This window comes from Uloborus diversus, chromosome 3 (genome assembly GCF_026930045.1).
Source record: "Uloborus diversus isolate 005 chromosome 3, Udiv.v.3.1, whole genome shotgun sequence".
Taxonomy (NCBI): domain Eukaryota; kingdom Metazoa; phylum Arthropoda; class Arachnida; order Araneae; family Uloboridae; genus Uloborus; species Uloborus diversus.
The window spans coordinates 25405654-25430383 of NC_072733.1; the positions used below are offsets into that span (position 1 = coordinate 25405654).

Consider the following 24730-nt stretch of genomic DNA (forward strand, 5'->3'; position numbering starts at 1 on the left):
TATTTTAAAAGCCAAAAAAAATTTAAACTATATCATACTACTGGTACATATAGCAAATTCTACAGGTTTTATACAAGATTTAGAAGGTTAAGGAAACATAATGCATAGTGCTATATGTGAATCAGTTACACTTTAATATTTGAGAACTAAACAGCTGTAAAATTTGCAAAATTGAATAGAATATGAGGCACATAATAAGGTCATAAATGTTTCTGAACTTACTATTCCTTCAATCAAAACCTTTCGTGGTTCACTCTTAAAACTCAGTTCTTTAAGTTCATTGTTGTCCATGATAACAAAAGCTCTGTGACCCCTAAACTGCACTGTTCTTACTTTACCATCTAAAGTAAAAGATTTTGTACAGGGAGAGGAGGTTGTATCTGCTGGGATTGTTCCTGCAAATACATTATTAAAATTAAGCAAAATATAAACACTGAATACATTTGAGCTTGTGACTTTCCAAATCATTAAAGATATGTTACTAAACAATTTTGGAAAGCAAAAGTACATAGTTCAGCAACTGTATGCAGACTAGGGATATACCGATTAATCAGCAGTGAATGAAAAATATTGTCCTCACTAAATATTTTTAGTTTTATTCATAGAAGATCCATTTTTAACAAATGAAAATGTTCCACAAATCTAATTCTAGATATGAGAGTAACACATTACAAATATAAAGAATCTCAAAATCTTTCCTATTTTCCCAATACAAGACCTAGTGTAGTCACCTAAAAATAAATTCATTTACAAAAAAAAGAACACCTTGGAAAAATTACTATGTACAAAAAAGTGATGGGAGGGAAAAAGGTCGATTTCTGTGATTTCTATCTACACCAACGGCCAGGAAGAATGAATTAAGAACATGCACTTCAATTAAGTAATGTAAAAATAGAGATAAAAAACCAAGAAAAATGGTTTTTATAAAACTATTATTGTAGCTACTCTCAAAGAGTAAATTATTGGTGTGTTTACACAATGAAGTCTCGCTACAAAGAATATCAATACCACGAAATATCAGTTTAAATGAAATAAACTTTCAGTCCTGATTTCGATTCCATGACATTGCTTTAATTCAGTGGTGGCCAACCTTTTACTACCGAGGGCCACACTTGACATAAAAATCTTTCTCACAGGCCAGAACGGATATAAAATTTCAAAATATTTTATTCTTTTCTAAATAATATGGGAACATATTCAAAAGGAAAGAAAATTACTAACCAATAATTGTTGATCAATTACTTAATGCTTATTTTATTAAATGCATGCGTTTCAGAAACCAATTTCTGAGTATTTGGTTCCACATCTGTGACATTGTGACGAATTGTGCTTTTTGATTTGTAAAACTGAACAAAACAAGGACTCACATGCATAAGTTTCCCGAGCCGAATGTGGCCCACACACCCTAGGTTGGGCACCACTGCTTGAATTCCATTGCAACAAAACACCTGATACATTGAACAAAATTATCTTTACCTTGAGCCTACGTTATGGCAGGTACTGTCCTGTGGATGGCTAATTATCAGAACTTGTTTTCTTAATTAGTCAAAGCAAAACCCCCTGCTTTTAGTTTTAGGTTTGAGCTCTTGTTTATTGTTTAGCATGTGGTGCATTTGCCCAATGTTACTCTATATTGCATGTACTGGAGCTTAAACATTCTCTTTTAGTTCATAGTTAAAAAAATTTTTGTTCGACTATATTTAATGAATCCTCCAAGGCTGATGAGCTCTGGATTCATACTTTGTCTTTTCCTATTAAATAGCTATTTGCAAATTTCTTTTTTATCATCTTTATTTTTATATAATTTGTTTAATATTTGAAATTTTGTTTGCTTATTCTATATTTACTTGGCTTTTTAGTTTTGCTGCGTTGCACATCTATGGGCTTTTGGTCTTTTCAATAATTTTCACTTTTATTATAATTATATATATATATATATATATATATATATATATATATAAGTAAACAAATAAAAGTAGAAATGGGGAAAAAAAAAAGAAAAAACCCCAGAACTTTAACTTAAAAATGCGCAAAGCAGCAATTACAAAAGTTAAGTACAATAATGGCAAGTACAAAAAATGGAATTAAACATTTAAAAAAAAAGGGGAGGAATAAGAAAAAAAAATAAAACAAAGCCAAAGAAAAAGAAAAGAAAGGCTGTTTTGAGATTGAACTCATCAGCATTGGAAATCTCCAAGTATTAAGTACCAGCACAGCAACACCAATTGGATTGTTAGGCAAACGCACTACAAAATCCAAAAAACGCATACTTTGAAGCGGCAGCCAAATTTTGTAAAGATATAAAATGGAGAGTTTTCTAAAATATCTGTGACTAGCAATAATTTAGTAATTACTAAAATTAAATTTACAATAAATAAAACAAATAATCAGAAAAAATAAAATATTAAATTAAAGTACTTAATTTACCAGACATTACCAGACATATTATCGCCAAAGTTTTAGGATACGCTAAAAAAATTGTAAAATTCTCGAATTTGTGTAAATTGTAACATTTTCCGACTTTTTAAAAATTTTACCGTTGAAAATTCCCTGATTTCTGTAATTTATTGATGTCCAAAACGTACTTAATTAATTCTTCAGACTAGTTTCATTTTTTTAAATTATCATTAACCTAAGACACTGCTGAAAGTTGATAATTTTTATGAGTCTCTTCAATCAACACGGTTGACTGAAAAATTTCCCTATTGAACGATTGCGTCAAAATTAAAAGTCTAAAAGTCCTCAACTACACAATTAGACATATAAGGAGGGTTAAAAATAATTCTAAACACATAATTATAAATCCCCAAATCGTAAAATCACAGAAAAGAAAACGAGCGAGTATTATATCATATCAATTGGATTTCGAACTGTGTGAAAAATTGGGACTGAAGCGTTTAAAGCGAAAGAAACTGCTAGATATGTAAATTTTGCACCTAATCGAATTCAATAAATATGCATGTTCTTAAACTCAAAATCCATGACCATTTGTCAATTTCCATAATTTTTGAGCATTTTTTGCAGAAAATCATGATTTTCCATGACCATTTTCGATCATAGCTGAAATCCATAACTTTAGCCGACTTTCCAGGTGCGTGGACACCCTAGTTTTATAAGTAAGTTAAGTACTAAAAGTTAAAGAACTAACCTTGACTTTTCATGCTGTCTTTTTGAAAATTTGGTACACGGGGGAAAACAGAAGAATCATTACTTCTAAATTCGTTGTTTGAGTCATCTAATCTTGACTGCCCAATGTTCTGAATAGGGAGGGATAAATACAGTAAGAATATAATAACCTTAAAAGCATACAGCACGCAAAATGTAAATTAAAAGTAAAGCTAAATAACAAAAGCAAAATAAATTATAAACAATAAAAAGATATGAATGCATCTAAATAAATGCACCTGTATTCTTGACATTCGTTCTTTGTAACGCTGATATTCTTTGCTTTCTAGCATCTTTTGTAGGTCATGGCATAAATCTAAGTACTCCCCTTCTGATATACGACCACTATGGTATTTTTCTTCAGCTTGTGCGATAACAACATGAGGATCAAGTACTAACGGTCCAATGCTAGGAGAGAAAATCCTTCCTCTAGGGCCTCTGTGAAGCAAAGTAACAGTGAAACAAGAAACAGTATATCAGGAATAACATAAAATCATATTTTTTGTTTTCTTTTATAACAAATCAGCTACATATTACAAATCTAACATAAAACACATTAACAAAACTTTAAGGAGACTATCTTAGAGATGCCTCACTTAAAGCTTATTCAAGCAAAATGAATCATACTGAGTGAATCTGAATAGAAATCATTACCTAACATACTGCGGACGCCTTCCAGTGTATCTTCCATTAAATCTTCCTCCTCTTTGGAACCTAAATCTTGGAAATCTACTATGGTCAAAAGGAGGAAAACTATCCATATTCACAGAAGGCCTTCTAAACCTAAACCTTCCTGTAAAAATTTTTACAGAGAAAGAATTTTCACTAAATTTATTTCAGTAACAAAAGTTATAAAAGGAAAAAAATCTAACATTTTGTTGATCTATGTAAATATAGTAAAAATATCATTTGTTTTCAATGTTCATATTTCATCAAATTTTCAAAACTTTTGATCAAATTTTACTATAATGATTATCTCGTATGCGGTCAAATTTTCTGAAAGTTTTGTAAGCCAGGAGGGAAAACTCTAGACGTTAGGAGAGGAAAATATGCAAACAAAATTTATATTTTTGAAAGAAATACTTACATGTTTAGAGATAAGTAACTTTCACGAAAATCTATAAAATTATTCTGCACAATAAGTAAACTAACTGCTGAAGATTACAGCTTATTGCCAGCTATTTACCTGAACAATGTTCAAAAACCATTTTTGGTTTCTTCAATTTGTTGCTGATCCCCTAAATGCATGGATGATTTAATTTTTGTTGGAACATGTCAGCAAAAGTATACTTTTTATTTAACAAGAGTTACAGATCAGTTATTCTCTTATTTGGTGGCTTATCTTGAAAAATGATAGATTTCTCAAACTTGCAATACTTTTGGCTAGTAATGTACATATACAGAGATCAATAAAAATTGCACAATCTTAGGAGCCAGGAAAATAATTAAGGTATCCAACATATCATTTTAGCATATCATGACTTCTGAAAGAACTAGTCAACAAGGAAATCTTTTAGTTTCTTGTTAATTATCGGATGCTGCATATTGTACAGGGTGATTAATAAAAGATGGGCATAACTCCAAGCAGGGGCGGATGGGGCCGGCGGGCAACCGGGCATTTTCCCGGTGGGCCGGCTCTGTGTCGGCCGGTTTGAATTTTATTACTGTTTACCCCATCTTTCCTTTTTTTTTTTTTTTTTTTATAGATCGAACTTCAGTTTTATTTTATAAAGACGCAGCAAGATGCAAAACGGAGACGCAAGCCTTAAAAGTTTGTTGTAAATAGGTCTAACTGATGAAAAGAAAGAAAGAGACAGTTTTATGGACTCATGCTGTGAGACCACATGTTTCCTTCTCTCCAGGGCTCCTTCTCTCGGGCCGAGCCGACACCCGGGGGGGGGGGGGGGGGGGCGGACGTGTCGGCCCGACTCCTTGGCAGATAAGGTGACATTGTTGCAGGGCTGCCCAAGTAGTGCTGGAATATAATTGGTAATTCTCGTTATCCAGCAACTGCAAGCTCATCGGCTTCGCTTGTTGCTTTAAGCTGATAAGGTGACCATAAAAACATCACCGAAAAAGAAGTCATGCCTAGGATTTGGATTTCGTCTGAGTGGCCTGAGGTATGTCGCTATGGTTCTCAGACGAACAAAACGCATAGAGAACTCACAAATGGGTAGCATTTTAAGCTAATCTTTAGTACTTTACACCCCTATTGAGGTCTGACGGAGGGCGGGAGGGTTTGTCAGGAGATTTGATGAAGCTGTTTTGCTGAAAATTACTCGCAAATATGTTTCTTATGTATTACCTCTTGATTAACTCCGGAAGATCTCCGACCCTGAAGAAGGAGAAAGAAATTCTTGGGAACCAAAGAGTCCGATTCAATTATACTAACACATGTGTTTTATTAATATTTGGTTTCGGGATAAATATCAATGGTCACAAGGAAAGGGCTGTGTGGCAAAATCTAGCTGCAAGCCATTCTATAAGGAATTTTCTGTGCGGTCTGTGCCTTTTGATATCTCGTCAACAGAGGATACCAGCGAAGGGGATTTGGAGATTTCATATCCCAGTACTTGTGGTTTATAACACCTGGTCTTTAGTAGGAGTTTCTTTGACTTGTGATTTTAGTAAAAGAGAGTACAACTTGGGCCGTGAGATGATCAGATCAAAAAAAGAATCTTTCAGCAAATAATGACAAATCTCCTAAGAAATGTGCGAAGAAAGAGTGAACTACTACAATTCACTCCGTTAATTTGTAGCTCATTCGTCATTGCCTGATGTAAGCGAGAAAGAGTACCAGGATAAACAATTATGTAAGTACCAATTTATGTTTTAAAAATACACACTGGACTCCTTTTGAGCAGACGAAGAATTTTTCTTACTGTTGATACATTGTTCTTAGTGCTATGGTATTCGTAAATTTCAAAAGCGTGAATCGACACGACACGACACCCTTTTCTCTACAAGAAGAAAACTTAGAATATATCTTTTTAAAATAAATTTTAATTATATATATATATATATATATATATATATATATATATAAGAAACATAACACAGAAGTCAATAGATAAAAAAGTGCCCGAAATCAAATTAATTTTATGCGAAGGGCCTAATGATAGAGGTAAGGAGTTTTAACTTGGTGCGCGGCTTTTTATTGGGTTGAAAAAAATTGATGCTTTAAAGCTTTAATTTGCAATAAAAATTGGATACAAGTGTTTAGAAGTTAGAAAGAACATTTTTTGCAGTTCCAGGAAACTAAACATTGGTCAATATTGTTAAAATTCTTGCAAGGCATTTAATATAATTCAAGTAAAGTGATATAAAATGATCCATGCTCTTCAGATCTTATTTTATTTTAATTCAAGAACTTTCCACATTCTGAAGAATTTGTTAATGGTTTGGTATTCGAATTCGTTCATGTGGTTCCCCATTGTTCAACTGTATCGCTTACAGTTTGATCTCCTCATTTTTATTTTGTTTTATAGATAATGTATCATCAATCACATTTGAATAAATTTGCCAATATTTTGAACATGTTTCAAAATTATGCCATGTTTTTGTCATGTAACTAAATTTTGTTTTTGGAAAAAATAAAGGTGTACTTCATTACTTAATTAAGGATGAAGCAATTTTTATTGCAAAATTAAGCATTATCATCATAGTACTTCAGTTTTGTGGGAGCGCCATTCCCATAAACATTTGCAATGTTATGCCAAAAATATTTTTAATATTTTAAAAACCACAAGTTTGTTATCAAAAAAGCGCAATTTAAGAATGAATTTTAAAAAGGGTATTGATATTATATTTCTTCTCTTCAAAATAGTTCGAATGAGAAACTAACTGTTTACTTATTCACAAATATAACTCAAAAGGATTCCAAGTGTGTTATTATTATTATTATCATTATTATTATTTTGTGATTAAAAATTTGTACTATGTCTGCATTTTAACTGCACAGGGGAAAAAAAAAGAAAATAAAATAAACCACTTTGAAAATGTTTCTGACACCATTTTTGCTGATTTTAATGTAAAATGACCATTCGAACCTAAATATGAGCACCCTTTTTTCTTATTACACAACACTTTTTTGGAGATAGCCCATCCTCCACCAATTTATTTATTTATTTATTTATTTATTTATTTATTTTCAGTTTTCGACTTTTTATAGTTATTATTTTGATATGGAGGGGGAATTAGTATTATATTCCTCGTTAACGTTCTTCTAAATCGCCAGAGAAGTTGCAAATTTCAGAAACACCAACATTTGTAGGAAGCTTGCAAGAAAGAAGACTGGGGGGCGGTATTCACCCCTAAAATACTATTAAAATATTCAAAAATGAGATTTTTCTACTGCCCTCTCCCAATCTCCACACACACACAAATTTCTCTCTTATTTTTCAATGTGAAACCAGAGAATCGACCTCACAGCTATATATAAGCCCTTTTCTAATAAAATGTTCACATTGCAAAAAAAATAAATAAATAGATAGATAAAAATAATTAAAGATATGGAATCCTCACAGAATGCACACAAGAATGCAGATCTTTAATGAAAAGAAAAACTTCTCGCATTTTTTATATTTATTCAAATTAATGTACATTTATATTTCTTTGGATGCACCGCCCTCATTGTTTTATCACTTCTTGATGACGATATTAAAGAATTTTTCTCTGTAATTCTTTGCAGAGCATTAACGCATCCATGATTACTTGCGTCATTTCCATGATGGAATCTTCCTTCACTAACAAATCAGAAAGATAATTTCTATTGTCTTGAAAGGGCTCAAAATTTTCAACATGAACGTTTTTGGTTGTGTGTCACCGATGTCGGTATTCCCGTTGGTTTTGGAATTCTTTGTCACTCCTAAAAGCTCTTCTTCCAGTGAGTTCTGAACTGTGAGTTTAATAACTGTATTTCTGGAAAGAGCTTTGGAACCAATCATAAAATGTCTCCAGTGACTCAAGCTGGATTATTAGCACGCCAAAAAGCAGTTGATTACGCGTAATCTGCACTTTTTAGGAGTTTGGATTTTAAGAGGGAAAAATGTTATGTGTTTGCATTGCCGCATCCGCGTAAAACCAAAACTCATCCGCGTAAAATGAAATAAAGGGGCCAAATCTTAAACCGCGTATAATCGAAACCGCGTAAAACGAGGGTCTACTGTATTAAAAGTAAAATTAATTTCATTTTTGGTCGTAACTATATCTGTAAATATAACTCGAACAAACATAAATAATACAGAAGGTTTCTTTACTGAAGATCTGCGATGCGACTGTCAAGAGTTTAGTTGAAAAAATGTATTTATACAAGTTAATTTTTTTTTCTGAATAGGCGTTCGAAGGAGTAAGACGGATAATCTGCTTTTCCACCGAAAATTAAGTGAAATCATTGTCAAAAGAAAACCCGAGGAAAAAAGATTGTTTTTGAGGGAATTTGTTTTTGATTGTTACTTTAGGTTGTAACACCGACATAAGTCTCCCTTCTTGCAACAAATGTTGATGTTTTTGAACTTTTCAACCTCTCTAGTTATTCAGAAGAAAGTTAAGGGTCATAATGTTCCATTCCCCTCCAACTCAAAATAACCGTTATTAAGATGTCGAAAATAGGAAAGAATAGGGGTGAGTTTTATCACCAAAAAGTGGTGGATGATGGGGCAAAAGTAGTTGTCATATTTGAATTCAAGGGACCATTTTCCATAAGAGTCAGCAAAAATGGTCTCAGAAGCATTTTTATTAAAGTTTTTCTTTTTCTTTTTTTGGGGCTGCGCAATGTTATTACTTCAGTTAATTGACTCTTATGTAAACAAACATAAGAATTTGCTTTTAGAACAGTAATTTCAAACCTGGATGGGTTTCTCAAGGGGGTGATAAATTTGTGAGGAGCGATAGAGGATAGATGAATATGAAAAAAAAAAAAAAAACTCTAGATAATAATAATAAAAAGTCTGAGAACATCAAAATTGAAAACGTTTGTTTTGAGTTTAGAGAAGGAATCACAAGTTAAAAATGAAAAAAATTAAAGTTCAGGGGTCCATACACCTTGGTTGAACTTTAAGGAAGCAGTTCATCATTCATTGCAACCATGAATTATTATTAGTTATTTTAGTCTTAAGTTTAGTAGTTTCAGTTCTCTCAGTTTCTAAATCAAAAAGAAAATATTTTCGTAAAAAATGTGCTTCTGTTTTTTGAAAAGTATGTTAATGATCTTAGACAAGTACGCGTATTTCCCTTTAAATACCTATAAGTTCGTTTTGGAAAAGAAAGAAAAGAAAAAATAATAATAATGTACTTCTATTTGTTTATTTATCTTTTAAATTTAAGAGTAATTAGATGAGCTTTTCCATGTACATATTACTTTAAATTTAAATTATGCTAGAGGAAAGACAGGCTCAAAAAGGTTGGGAACCACTGATTTCTAGTATTGTGATAAATCATTTTATGATCAAAACCTGAATCGGTTCCTTAAAACTTAAAAGTAATAATAATATTAAAAAAAAAAAAAAAAAAAAAAATGTGTGATAGTTAAAAGCGGTAGCTTCAGTAAAACAAATTGATGATTTGTAGCACGAATTGTTTTGATTACATTAAGCGATTGATAACACGAACGGCAGTCAAAATCATTGGAGTCTGTAACAAATATATAAAAATCATAAATAAATAACTTGATATCTCTTTGGTAGAAATCGATTTGGCATATTCTAGACCAAACAATAAATAATGGACCAATGGACATATTCAAGTATTTACCCATTACAATTTTTTTTTTCAGTGATCAATATGGAATTTTACTGAAAACTTTTAGTCAGAGAAATAGTAATTAATTCAGAATTGATGTCTTTCCTTGCATTTAACAGAACCTCATTTCTATAGAAAACCTTGTTCTTGACATCTAATATTTAACAAAGCATCACGTGTTGGTTCTGTTGTTGCTAACATCATTCAAGAACATATTCAGAACTTTGTCTTCTATCGGTAGAAAATGTGAGCAAAATGTTCATTAATTATTTAACAAATCCATTTTTTAATACACCAAAATAGAATCACTGTTTCTCACAAAACCAAATTTTTATTTACTGATTGTATACAAAATAAATTATTTTTTATTGCGATTTGAGTTTCACTACTTTTCACGATAAGTTGTATTAAAAAATAGACTGGAAAACAATTAAAGTGCTTCATTAAAAAAAAACCACACACAAACACATTATATATATATATATATATATATATATATATATATATATATATATATATATATATATATATATATATATATATATATATATATATATATATATATAAATCCTGCTTGATTTAAGTCGAACCTCTATACATCGAAGTAGCAAATTATCGGAGAAAATTTCGATATATAGAAATTTTGATACATAAAAACGGTCTTAGTTTCATAAAAATCTTCTAAGACATTAAAATTAAAACTCATTTTTGTGCGAAACCCAATTTCTAATTTATACGAGCATCGGATTAAATGAAAGTTAATAATTAATAAATTAAATGTGAAACATTTATTGAGCACTGCATTGTTTCTGAAAAACCAACTGTAATGCCGTTTAATGTTTTTGAGTGAAAGTTTTATGTAAGTTTCAGTACTTTTATTACGGCTTTACGAAGTCTCATAATGGCAGGCACTCTGTTTGCAGAAATAGTAAATTTACCAGAAATGAAATTTTTGCTCGTTCATACATCTTCATTCTTCGGCAATTCAACTTGATCCGCAACATAGTGGATTTTCATTTTGACAATGTAATCGGGAGAAAAGTAAAAAATCAATCTACTTAACTTGAATGATTTTCACTGAAGCTAAAAAGACTAGGAATGATAATCAACAGTCAATAGATATAACTAGAAACTGATTTTACTGTATTGCTGGTTGCAACTAAGATTTGTAATAAACTATTGGGAATTTAAGAACTTCAGAACGGAACAACGACCTATCTACACACCCTTCAACCTCAGATTCCTTATGAGTTTCGTAGTAACTTTTAGTGAACATAATTTTCTCTCGTTCTTTTTTCATGAGACAAACAGTCTAAAGTGGAAAATAAAAATATACGAATGTCTCGAAAAAAATTTCGATATCTAGAGATTTTTTCGATACATGGAAACAATTTTTCTATGTAATGGACATGGAAATTTGCTGGGATTTCGATAAAAGATTTCGATTTGTGGAAGTTCGATTTATAGAGGTTCGACTAGCTTCCTTTTTTGTAAGACGAATGCTATCATTTTCAGTTTCTGCACATGTATTTAAACTTTTGTTATTACTGCTCTCTTGTAATATGTTTATAGGCTCCCATACGTGCAGGTTTGATTTTTCTATTACTGTTCGTTTAGTTGAAGCAGCCGTGCTAAGTACAAAAATGGTATCCGCACTTTTTATCAAAGTTGAGTTACTATCCCGAAGTGGTTCTTTAGAACCTATTTAACCTATATTTAATGTTTTATGGTCGTTTGGTAATAAGAATTTTTTTTTTGATAAAAATTCTGAAAAAGTGGAATTTGAATCAAATATACGGAAACGCAAAACTTTAAAAAGCAGTTTCTTGTTTTGAGGTTACGCTAGGGATACGACCTTTGTGCTTAGCACGACAAAATACAGCAAGAATGTTTGATTCTTGCTGTATTTTGTCAATCATGCAATAATTTTTCCATGACAAATTTAATTAGCTGTTTTAAAAACTTTTATGCTGTCATGGTACGATTTATATGCCTAAAACAAATGAGTTCCAATGATGCGCCTACATCGCACCAGCGTTTAACTTAAATTACATTGGTCAAATTTTTTTTTAATGATAATGATAATAAATGCTTTTTTTTAAAATTAAGTGTTGAACAATTACTTTTACTAATTCTGAAATAAAAAATTTCCAGACAAATTTTAATGACATGAATGGTAAAAAAGAAAAAGAGAAAGGTGGTGCTGAAAAAGAAAGAGAAAGGAAGCGGAAAGCACTACAAAGAGATGCGAAGAAGTGCAGAAAATTGGAAACTTTTTTTGCAAATGAAGAAGCTACATTACCTGCAGCTAAACTGAGCAAAACAAAGGAGGCTGAAACTCAAAGCTCAATCCCTGCAGAGTCCGATAATGCTAATATTAACGCTATACCTAGTACACATGTTCAGGTTTCAGCAGTATGTAAAACTGCAGTCAGTAATCCGTCTAACGAAGATAAATTAAACAAAACAAAGGAAGCTGAAATTCAAAGCCTAGACCTTACAGAGTCGAATAATGCTCTTTCTAACGCTACATCTAGTGCAAGCGTTGAGGTTTCAGCAGTATTTGAAACTGCAACCAATAATCCGTATAATGGAGAGGGAGAAATGTGTTTAGTTAATCTTTTCTTTCGCCCACAAAAAAGTGAATTACATTACTTTTTTCAGCAGCATCCTCAACAGCCAGCTCAAAATTACACCATCCCATTTCAAACAAGTAAAGTTTTTAATCGTAATAATGGCTCTCAACGTGCCTGGGTTTCGTATAATGGAGCAAATGAAAAAATCTACTGCACGGTTTGTTTAGCTTTCGCAAAATCTGAAAATGCATTCACAGAGGGAATGTCTGATTGGAGACATGTGCATCAACGCATAAATGAACACGAAGCAAGTTCAGTACACGACAAAAGCATTGAATCATACCTTTTGTTTCAACAAGATAAAACAATTGATTATTTTGTTTTCAACAAATTAAAAAGAGTCAGAGCTGAACAAGTTATTAAACGTAGAGCAATACTCAGCAGAATTATTGACATAGTAAAATTAATAGGCAAAAGAGGTTTAAGCTACAGGGGTAGTCAATACGAAGCTGCTTATACCTTAAGTGACGAGAAGGTTGATCATGGAAACCTTCTAGAAATTTTACTCCTCTTGGCCAAATATGATGTGGCTCTGAAAGAACATATAAATGAAGCAATTGAAGTTAGCAGGAAATCGCATGAAGCTGGAAACAAGCGGCGTACTGGTTACACCACTATGTTTTCGAAAACTACAGTAAATAAAATTATTTCCGAAATTGGAAATTTAATTAAATTAGAAATCAGCAACGAAATTAAAGAAGCAGGCATGTTTGCAGTTGAAATAGATACAACGCAAGACATTTCTGTAAAAGATCAATGCAGCGTCATATTTCGATATGTCTTAAATGGCGAAGTAAAAGAAAAACTGCTAGCGGTTTTGAACTGCCATGACACTTCGGGTCGCGCGTTTTACACTTTGCTTGAGTCGGTTCTCAAAGCTAACAACTTAAACATCTCGAAGTGCATCGCCGACTCCACTGATGGTGCAGCAAACATGCAAGGAAGCTACAATGGATGTTTCATTTATGAAAAAAGAAGAACCCGAACACGTGCATGTATGGTGTCATAGCCATATTTTAAATTTAGTACTGACAGATGCCACAAAATGTTCTATAGAAGCAGCAACCTTTTTTTCATTACTAAATTTAGTAGCCGTTTTTTTCAAGGAGTCTCACAAACGAATGGATGTTTGGATTAATGTTGCGAAAAGCAACAAAAGACTGAAAGTCATTGGGAAAACACGCTGGTTGGCCAAAGAAAATGCTTTAAAACGAATTTTTGGATCTTATGACGACCCAAGTGACAGTCTCTACGTTGAGCTGCTTCTGGCTTTAAACCAAATTGAAAATTGCCAGCAAATTAACTCCGACACCAGAGCTTCCGCCCAAAATTTTAAAGAACAACTAACAAAATTTTCAACCATTATTTTGTCCCAAATTTATTTAAGAATATTCAAAATCACTGGTCCCATTTCCCGGTATTTGCAAACAGAAGGATTAAATACGTTAGTGTGCAATAGTATGATCAAAAATGCTTTTGGACAACTAAAAGAAATTCAGAGAGATTTCGATTCTATTGTTCAAGCAGCTCAAAATTTTGTTGACTTTAGTTTAAACAAGCTGGAAAATGACGACGACGAAAATGACATCTACATTGAAAGTGAACTAAGCAATAAAAGAAGGCGTAAAATTAAAAAAATGAGCGGAGAAATAACAAGTGACGAAAAACCTCAAAATGAATACCAGCGTTTTAAAATTGAAGTTTTTAATGTAATAATGGATAAGGTTGTAAATTCGTTAGAAAGCAGATTTTTAAAAAATATAGAATTCAGTCAAAGTTTGTCTTTTCTTTCACCAGACACGTTTTCTTCAACTGAGAAAGAATTAGTCCCTAAAGCATCTTTTGAGTATCTATCTAAAAAGATCGCAAAATTTAATGAAGCTGCAACTCCAGAACGAATAGAGGAAGAACACATCAATTTTGCTCAAAACTGGCCTAAACTTAAAACAATCATTAAAAATCAATGTGAAATATATGAGCCGCAGGTACAAGAAACCAGTGATGACGAAATGGAATCTGACCATGAAACTTATGAAGAGCTTGCCTCTAGTTCTTGCAAAAATTGCCAAAATTGTGTTGTTTGTTGTTATAAAGTACTTATCAAGTATAATTTGTTCAAAGATTGTTATTCAGTTTTAACTACTGCATATCAATATTTGTTAACGCTACCTACAACGCAAGTAGCTTGTGAAAGAAGTTTCTCAAGTTTGAAGATTATAAAAACTAGAATACGGAATACTTTAGCTGATGAACGACTAGAGCCGTTCATGCTAATGAAAATAGAAAAGGATTCTTTACAAAATATTGATAATGAAATAGTTATTGACAACATTGCTCAAAAAAGCGAAATCCTAAAACGAGAATTAATACATTGATGTTATCAGATCTGTAATTTAAGCGTGTTTTTTTTTTAAAACTATTTCTTCTTTTAAAAGCTTTTATCTCAAACATAAGGCGTATACTTTTTTCTTCATAGTATGAATCAGAAGTGTTATTTTATATGTAGTTATACATATTCAAAATTTTATAGAACCTGTAATATCTATAAAACTACGTAAATTTTGTAAATATTCATTAGTAGTATCATCATTTTTCGTGCCGAACAATACTTTGTGATTTAGACTTTATTTTACCAATGTAATTAAAATTTCATATATATTTTCAAAAAAATTCTTCAATATAGCTTTTTAAGTTAACCGTAGTGTACAGTTTGCTAGTAGTTTCTTGATTATGTATAATTCAGTTTTATTTTTAATGCAACCAAAAAAGTTCTCTCAGTGCTTAAATTTAAATGTTCACAACTGTAAAAATTTCAAATTTCATTTAAAAAAGAAACTAAGCAACAATTTTGAGTTGAAGAAAAGGAACTTGTTTCAAAGTTCATAACTTACTTTAATTATGTATAATATTTGTGTTTGTGATGTGTTTCTTCTTTATTAATATAATGGTATTAAATATGTGTTTTAAAATATATTTCCGTCATATGTTGTCCGTTTTTTAAAGTATGAATATTTTGAGGCTTCCAACTTTTCACAAAATTCGATTTGTTTTTAGTTCAGTAATAAGCGCTCCACTCAAAGATTTATTAAATATTGTAAGGTTATACATATGTATATACTATATTTTATTTAACTAGTTATTTATGCTATATATGTAGCAATTGTACACCCTTCACTTTTTCATTAGTGCATATGAAATACAGCTTGACTTGTGTTGCAGAAACGTTCTGTAATTATGTAAATTAAGATGTTGAAAAGACTTCCTGTTTTCATTGTTTTCCCTCATCTAAGCAGCCTGTTTGAATTGTAGAATAAGAAACCAGTTTATAAGTTCATCACCTTTACTTTATGTATGAACTTCCATTATCAACTCATTTATGAAAATGATCTCAGAAATTATACATTCTAAAAGATGTTGTCGTCATGTTGTTAGTTTTTGAAAAATATGTTAACACCAGATTTGCTTCAATTGGAGAGAAAAAAATCAAAATAAATTTCAATTTAAAAATTGATCAGTGTTTTTCAGTGATCAATAATTCCAACTTTCCCCATTTTCAGAGTTCAATTCTTTTTTTTTCCTTCAGAAAGTAATACGTGATCAAAGGTTTTAGTGTTATTTCAATATTGAATATTTTTACGTTTTATACATGATACACTATTGATCTGCTTATTTACATTTACAAATATAATTATATCAATTGTACATCTTAAAATTTGTTGTCAGTGTCTTAAATGTACATGAATAACAGCTTTACTTGAATTGATAAAGTGTTTTTTAGGTATATGTCAGTTGAGATGCTGTTAAAACTTCCAGTCTTTATTATTATTATTATTATTATTATTATTATTATTTTACTAAACGACCTTTTTTAAGTTGAAGAATAAGGAATCAGTTTCAAATTTTATCTTCTTTACTTAGTACGAGTATATATGCGCATACATTAATTTCCTTTATCTACTTACTTATTAAAATATCATCGGTAATTATACATTTTAAAATATGTGGTCGTCATGTTATTAGTTCCTGAAAAGTATGTTGATAGCATATTTACTTTTAATAGGGGGAAAAAGAAATTCTGACGCTAATTTGGAGAATGATCAATGTGAAATTTCCAACTTCCCCATTTTCATACAATTCCATTTTTTCTTTAGTTAAGGTCTCAAAGTTATATTGAATATGGCTGTGTTCTTTCAATGTTGAGTATGAGACAGTCAAAAATATGGCGTCTATTTCAAGCTTTTGAAAAGCGCGTTAGTAATAGACTCATTTTAAATGCATAAACATATTCCGTATGTATGTAAATTTAGAGCCCGATTAGTGTTGAATTTCAGTATTTTCATCTTGTTCACAATTTTTTCTTTTGAGATCGAAGATCTAGTAATTATGTAGCATTATTCAGTTCTAAGTATTTTTACGTTGATACAATATATATGCGGATATATTTATTAAACTACTTATTTATATTTATGTAAAATCGTAGCAGTTGTATGTATTATAAATTTGTTGTCCAACTCTTTAATGTGTACATGAAATTGTGTGTGAAAATGTGTATTTTTATACTCAATACAAAAACTGCTCTCCAAATGTGTAAATTTACACATTCATCAATCGAAAATTTTCTGTTTTCACTTTTTTTTTTATATAAAACTAAGCATAATTTTGAATTAAAATTTAAGAACACCTACTGATTCTAGAATCATTTCAATATCAGAATTTCACGTCGAGGTACATTAAATAATACTAATTGCAGGTATATATAATCTTAATAGTTGCATATACGAAATTATTCATCCAGCTTCTCAACTTCTAATTCACAGCGCCATATATATATATATATATATATATATATATATATATATATATATATATATATATATGTGTGTGTGTGTGTGTTTTTATTTATATATAGTGAGTGACAGGGGCCGGCCTGCCGATGAATGCCCGGGCCGGTCCAAGGTGCTCCATCCGCGGCTGACTCCAAGAGGTTACAAATACAAATGTGAAGACCAGAAACAGGCTCTGGGCCCAGCTAGGATGGTCCTAGTCAGTTTATAAGTTCCCAATGAAGATCAATGGCCCTCTTAAAGCTATCCACCCCCTTGCTCATTACCACCTCTTCCGGTAAGCTGTTCCAAGCGCCCACGACTCTACTAAAGAAGTAATTTTTTTTAATTCCAGGTGAGCCTGAGTTTTGAACAGCTTAAAACAATGTCCCCTTGGCTTGCTTTCCGTGAGAAAATTTAACCCATTAACATCTTTCATTTTGATAAATTTAAACAACTGAACATGTCCCCTCTGGCTCTCTATTGCTCCAGGCTATACATATTAAGCCTATTAAGTCTTTTATCTCAGTCTAAATCCGAAAGTCCTCTTACTAGTCTAGTAACCCTTCTTTGAATCCTTTCCAACACAGAAGTATCTTTCCTGAGATAAGGAGACCAAAACTGAACAGCAAACTCCAAATGAGGTCTTACTAACTCCTATACAATGGCAAAAGAACCTTCTTCAATTTGTTTGAAATCGATCTATTGATAAACCTAAGCATTCTGTTGGCTTTGTTACTTGCAATGCTGCACTGTTTACTAAACTTGAAATCCTGATTTATTAAGATACCCAGATCAATAACGTTTTCAGCCTGACTATTGACTGAACCCTTTAAATAAAAACTTGTACACTTATTTCCATGACCTAAGTGTAGCACTTGCCATTTCCCAACATTAACTGCCATACCCCACTTATTTCCCACTTAGTAATATGATCTAAATCCTCTTAAAGCTGTTTTACTTGTTCCTAATTCCCTACAATCCCCATAACTTTTACATCATCAGCAAAACAATCAACGTTTCCAGAAATATTCTCATTAGTGTCATTCATAAAAATAATAAACAAGAGAGGCCCTAAAACTGAATCCTGAGGAACCCTGCTTAAAACATCACTCCATTTAGAATGATTTCTTCTCACAACTACTCTTTTTTTTCCTTCCAGTCAGCCAATTCTTAACCCAAAGTAAGGTTTTTCCTCCTATTCCTATATTAGCTAGTTTGCTGAGAAGAGCAACATGCGGTACCTTATCAAAAGTTTTTTGAAAATTAATATAAACAACATCCACATACTTTTTGTTATCTAATGCCAAGGTAACCTTGTCAGAGAAATGCAATAAATTAGTAGCACACAATTTACCTTTCATGAAACCATACTGCAAACTAGTCAACAGACTATTAGTCTCTAAGAAATTCATAATCTTAATTTTGATCAAAGTTTCAAAAACCTTACAAACCACTGAAGTCAGTGCACATTGAAACCAATAACTTTCATCAGAATATGCATGGTCGGAATAACTCGCAAAGATGCTACAGGGCGCTGAATGGGTTGCTGTGCCATAAGGCAAAAAGTCACAAAGAATGATTATGTTATTAAAGCAAGTTTAATGACATAAGATCAGTGGTTGGAAGTAGCGCGCTACAAGTAGCGATGCTACTGTAGTAGCTACATTTTTTAGTAGTTTGTAGTGTAGTGCACTACTTTAAAAAAAAAAAGTAATATAGCGAGTAGTTCGATACAAAAATTAGTAGTTTGTAGCGATTTCAAGAAACTACTTTTAAATAAACTTCGAAAAAAAAAGAAGAATCAAGGTTCAAACAAATTTGACAGGTGCAAATTTTACCCAAGTGCATCAGGGGCTGCAATGAGAAATAAGATTCATAAAAATACGAGCTGACCTCAGGTATATCATTTTGACGCCATATGTTATATCATCTGTTTGACGCCATTAGTTTGTCATCGTAATTTTCATATTTCGCCAATACTTATATTGAATAGAGCTTGACATAAAAAGAAAAGTACACAAATTAGCGATAACCGCCAACTCTGTAACTCCTTTATTTTTTCTGGCTGCCAAGAATGTCCTGTGGATGAACATTTTACATTTCAAAGAGATTATTGTTCTAATACTGTAAAAGCACTTATTTTCGCGAAAATTAAGATATCGGTGATTTTGCTAGTTGAAAATTTTGTGACATTTATATGAACAGACTAAAAGTTGAAAAACTAAAATTTTTTGCGAGGCTTAAATTTAGTGATCACGACGGGCACTGGAAAATCGTGAAAATTAAAGTTTCGTGAAATTAAGTGCTTTTACAGTGTTTACCAAATAAAGAAGCTACTGTAAATGTTATAGAAGAAGATTCTAAACTGCCCTGGCCAGCTTATAATAAATACAAGCATTACAGTGTCATATAAAAGTATGATAATGGACATTTTTGGAAAAAAAAGAAATAATAGATAATTCATAGTAATATTTCATGTTCAGATGAGCTAATTTATCAATCTAAACCTTTTTCCATTCAATCCTTGTACTGTGTGTGTGTATTAGGGTGCCCCAAAACAAATTGAAAGTGGATTTTTCAATTCGCACACCCTCTGTATTTTCCCTTTTAAGTCAAAACAATTGAAAAAAAAGTTTCATAAATTGAACAATGGCAACCAGTGTCGGCTTTCATCTGAGAATATAAACCAGCCCTGGGTACTAGGCCGAATAAAAAAAAAATTTTTTTTTGGAAGTTCAAAACTTTATGTTGATAAAACATTGCCCCTAAAGCCCCCACATGTACCACAAAAATATTTATCCAAATTAAAAAAAAAACTTTTAGGTATCCTACACTTGGCTTAAAATTTATAATTTTCTTTAAAAAAGTGGTTTTTTTTTTGGATACCAATTTTAAAAAAGCATGGTAAATTTTACAAAATTATCAAGCTGAAAAAATATGAACAGTAAAGTAGTTTATTGGCGTTAAATAGAAACAAGAATAGAAATATTTTTGCTCTCCTGCTATATTTAAGTCTCCTACATAATACACAAAGATATGGATTTTTTCAACGATAAATTGCATTTTTCATTTTAAATTTCTTTTTTTTTTTTAAAAATTATTGTTCATTTCAAATGTTAATCTTAAAATGTGTTCGCTAATAGTTTTTGAAGAAAATTACAAATTTTAGGACAAGTATGGGATATCTAAATGTTTTTTAGTTTAAATAAACAATTTTATGGTGCATGTGGGGTTTTGGGTATAGGGGCAACGTTTTATCAACTGAAATTTCAAGTTACTAAAACAAGATTTCTTTTTTCAATTTGGCCTTTCATACCTACACTTTCAGACTCAAGTTGGCACGGGTTACCGTTGTTCAAATTGCGTGAAACTTTTTTTTTACAATTGTTTTCACACAAGAGAAAAAATAGTAGAGGGTAAATGACTTGAAAAATCGACTTTCATTTTTTTGTGGGGCACCCTAGTCTGTATGCTTTTTATTTACTTATTTTTTAAAAAGTAGCGAAGTAGCGGTTACATTTCAGAAGTAGTTTGTAGTTGCTACATTTTTAAAAAAGTAGTTGTATTTAATTACATTCGTAACAAAGTAGTTGTAGTTCGCTACAAAAAAAAAACTATGCATGAGATTATAATTACTGTGCAAAACAGTGACTGTTAAAGGTTATGCTCACAGAAAAACACTGAGGAAAGAGGCAGCAAACATTTGAGAAAACACCAGACATTTCGCACAATTCTCCTGCAGCGACCAAAAGTCTGGTGACAAGTTCCTTGGGAGATTCAATGGGCGTCTCATACATAACACCACAAAATGAAATCGCGGCATGGAAGGATCTGGAGAGCTGGGGGGGGGGAGGGCAGGCCAAGCAATGGATTGTTTACATAGGCCACAGTTCCAACTGCACCAGCGCCTTTGCTAGTTATTTCCAATCATGCATTCTTTGATGAAAGTTGTTTGTTTAGATGTGTATTATAACCTCTTAAAGTTCTGCCCATCTTTTATGAATCGCGCATTAGGGTGGTCCTTATTTATATGGGGAAATTTTTTTTTCGGAATTCAACAAGTGACGCCCCCTAGTTTTGTGACACTATAATAAAAAGTAACGTGTGCAAAATTTGAACTCGATTGGTCAATAATAACACGTGCCCCTAGGCCGTTGAACTTTAACACTTTTGATAATTTTCCCACAAATCTTCCGAGTTTTTACTTCAGACCCAGTACATCGTTTTTCCTAGGTTTGCAAAATATTTTTACAGTGAGGTAGCACTAAAATTAATCTTTTTAATTACTTCATATCATCTAAAGATTTTACGTTGAATAAGAATGAAATAATGCTTTAGAAACTTTCCTTAATCGTACGCTTTTCACAATGTATCTCGATAGTATTTTTTTCCGATAGTCTTGGACGGTCTGTAAAATAAATTGCTTTTTGACTTATATTTGGTAAATTAATTGTGAAATTCTTCGATTAATATTGTGCTCCTCTTTCAGTTGTATCATTCACAATTTTCAAGATTTTAACGATCTCTCTCTTCCCTTTAAGTAGCGTCCTTCATTTTGCCGTGAATCAGGATCAAATAGGAAAAAATCTTTTAGTATTTGCAACTTATCAAATAGTTTTATTGACTCGTAATTATTCCAAATCATCTCCTGTTATTTGAAATTTGTTAAACATTCATCAGACACGCCTTCCTTATCACAAGCATTTTTTGGACTAGTCTTTTCCTATCTTCAAAGTTAATTAAGGATACGGATAAAGCTACTAGTTTATCCCCTAAATACCATGAGTGATTTATGAATTTTCCAATCACTGCTTCTGTTTCATGTTTGTCGTCATTTTGTACGCTGCTAGTTTTCAGACATATTATATTATTCAAAGGAGCCTCCATTGGGTTGCTGCAAAAAACCATGTCTTCATACAGCATTTAATTGTAAAACAGCTTTGTAAAACAGCATTGAAAGGCTTTCTTTTCATGTAAGATCAATTTTAATTGTTTCCTAAATACAAATATTTTTAAACAAAAATTCCTTTTGCCACCCATGTGGCTCAGGGATAAGCTTCAGGTTGCCGAAAACATATTCCTGTAGGAGGGAATTCACCAGGAAATATTATTACAAGTTATGAGAATTCTCTGTAATCTTTCTCAATTCCGCTTTTTACAAACAATAATGTGTCATCAACTTCGTCTTTTAGAATTTAAGTGGTATGTGTACTTGATTGAAATGTTATAAAAGTTCTGAATGATAGAGATCTTTTCACAAAATTTTGAAGCACTTAAATAATTGAATATCTGATCTAGAACTAAGGAAGGCAAGAACTTCTTTAAGGACACACTCTGCATTACGATTTCAAGTGCATGATGATGGCAATCCAAATGTAATATATCACAGTTCAGTTTTTGCCCTAAAAAATTGCATGCACAATTTATACGGTTGGTATTGCAAGTCGTTGTATCAAACACTACAGCTAGAACAGTTAGCAATAAAGAGCTATCAGCTAAGATATCATATACAACTGAAGAAAAATCTAAGGAATTCCAAGTAGCTGTTCAATATTAGGACCTGAAGCTTTCACGGTAATCCTGTCGGCGTTCTTTTTCCAGTTACATATGGATGTAGCTTTGTATCCAGTGAATGACTACAAAATCTGAATTTAAATTCATAAAATTTAATTTTACCTCTCGAAGATTTTCTTTTGCTCTCTTGAGGAATGTACGATTGATCACTAGGTCATTTGGATTTAAATTTACTGCATCTACATAGGCTGTAAATAAATGAACAACATCTTTATTCCTAATATGGCATTTGTCTAACAGTGATGAAAGGCGAACAGATATCAATAGTTGTCAAGCTTTTTTGCATTGTGGTAGACCGGCTGCAGAAAACAAAAGTTCAACAGGTTAGGATAGATACCCATTTCGGTTTCTAAATCTTGTGAATCGCAAGAATTTGATGATAATAAAGGACTGTGCACTGAAATAGAAGAAAATTAATTTAAAGTATAGATTTCTACATTGTTCTGATCTGGATATTTTTTTTTAAATTTATATTTTAGCTATGGAAAATACAGTATATTTTTATGTTAGGAGTAATCGAGGATTTTTCGAAATTTATACTTTAAAAATTAAAAATTGCATAAGCATTTAAGTATGTCTATAACTAAAGAACAGCGAATTAAAATATAAATGCAATTACTTATATTTATAGCATTGAAACCTTGCGACTCTATTTGCCACACCTATTACATACACAGGGAATTTTGTAAATAAACACCCCCAAAGCCTGGTGGAGGCAATTTTTTGTTGTCAAATTTCGTTCATTAATGGCCTATAGAATCCCTTGTGTCCATCTTGACGGGAAGAAACGCTCCCCTGCTGTTTGGTTGGAACAAGCGCAGAAGAGCGGTACGCTTGATGCAAGGCCATTGGTGTACATTTCATTCTCTGTAACATGTTAAATTTTACAGAATGAAAGTGAGAGAATGGTCGGTCTGGAAGTAGCAGCACGTATTGAGGTTCGAAATTACTTTAAATATAAAACGTTAGAAAAAGTTTACATAAAAATGAGAAAATCCACAATTTTTTCTTCGAAACTCAAAGAAGGGGGCCCTAGGGGCACGTGTTAATATTCATGGATTGACTTAAAATTTTGCAAGGGCTATTTATTTGTACAATGGAACAAATTGAGGGGGCGTCGCATAAAATATCTGCAACTTCAAAAATAAGGACCACCCTAATATAAATATAATGCAGTAGAGAGATCTCATTTCTCAAAGATACCAGACAGATGAATAGTAAAATTAAAGAACATAAGAGAAATATTTAAAGCGTAAATTATCAGAGTAAAATTTAAATAATATTTTGCTTTAAATAAAAAAAATAATCAAGTTTTTACCTAAAGTATTATATTTATTTTACCTTCAGAATTTTCTACAGATGGTGTTGGGCTTCCGAATTCATCTGGGTGAACAGCCTTGTATTGAGCCCAACCTTGAATGTTAGAATCAAGAATTTGTAATTTTGAGCGTCTTTGATCTTGATCTTCATTTCCAAACAAGACTGGAGGTCCTTTCATGCTACAATAAATTTCATATAAATTTGTTTTTATAATTTCAGTACAAAGGATTTTATTTCCTTTTATTTCTTTTCCTACTTGGGAGTTAAGAGACCTTTCATTCATTTCTTTAAAACTGGGATTTAAGCACTGTTCACCTTTTCTATATTCTACTCAGAGAAGTAAAGCACTAAGTTCAACTCTTAATAGTATACAAGATTGCCAATGACAAACAGCACTTACTGGCACATTTCACATGCTTGTTTTTAGGTAAAAGGACTTTGAACACACTTAATAGAAACTTATAATTTTTT

General features: G+C 31.7%; 1 protein-coding gene across 1 annotated transcript in view; it reads right to left on the minus strand.

Annotated features, from left to right (window-relative positions):
- LOC129218287 (uncharacterized) overlaps positions 1-24730 on the minus strand; it is a 152018-nt gene that overhangs the window by 45201 nt on the left and 82087 nt on the right. Inside the window, exons 7-11 of the mRNA XM_054852522.1 lie at positions 24281-24438; positions 3820-3958; positions 3405-3603; positions 3149-3257; positions 223-395 (exon numbers count right to left, since the gene is read on the minus strand). Of these exons, the coding sequence (XP_054708497.1) occupies positions 223-395; positions 3149-3257; positions 3405-3603; positions 3820-3958; positions 24281-24438 (778 nt within the window). The remainder of the gene's footprint in view (positions 1-222; positions 396-3148; positions 3258-3404; positions 3604-3819; positions 3959-24280; positions 24439-24730) is intronic.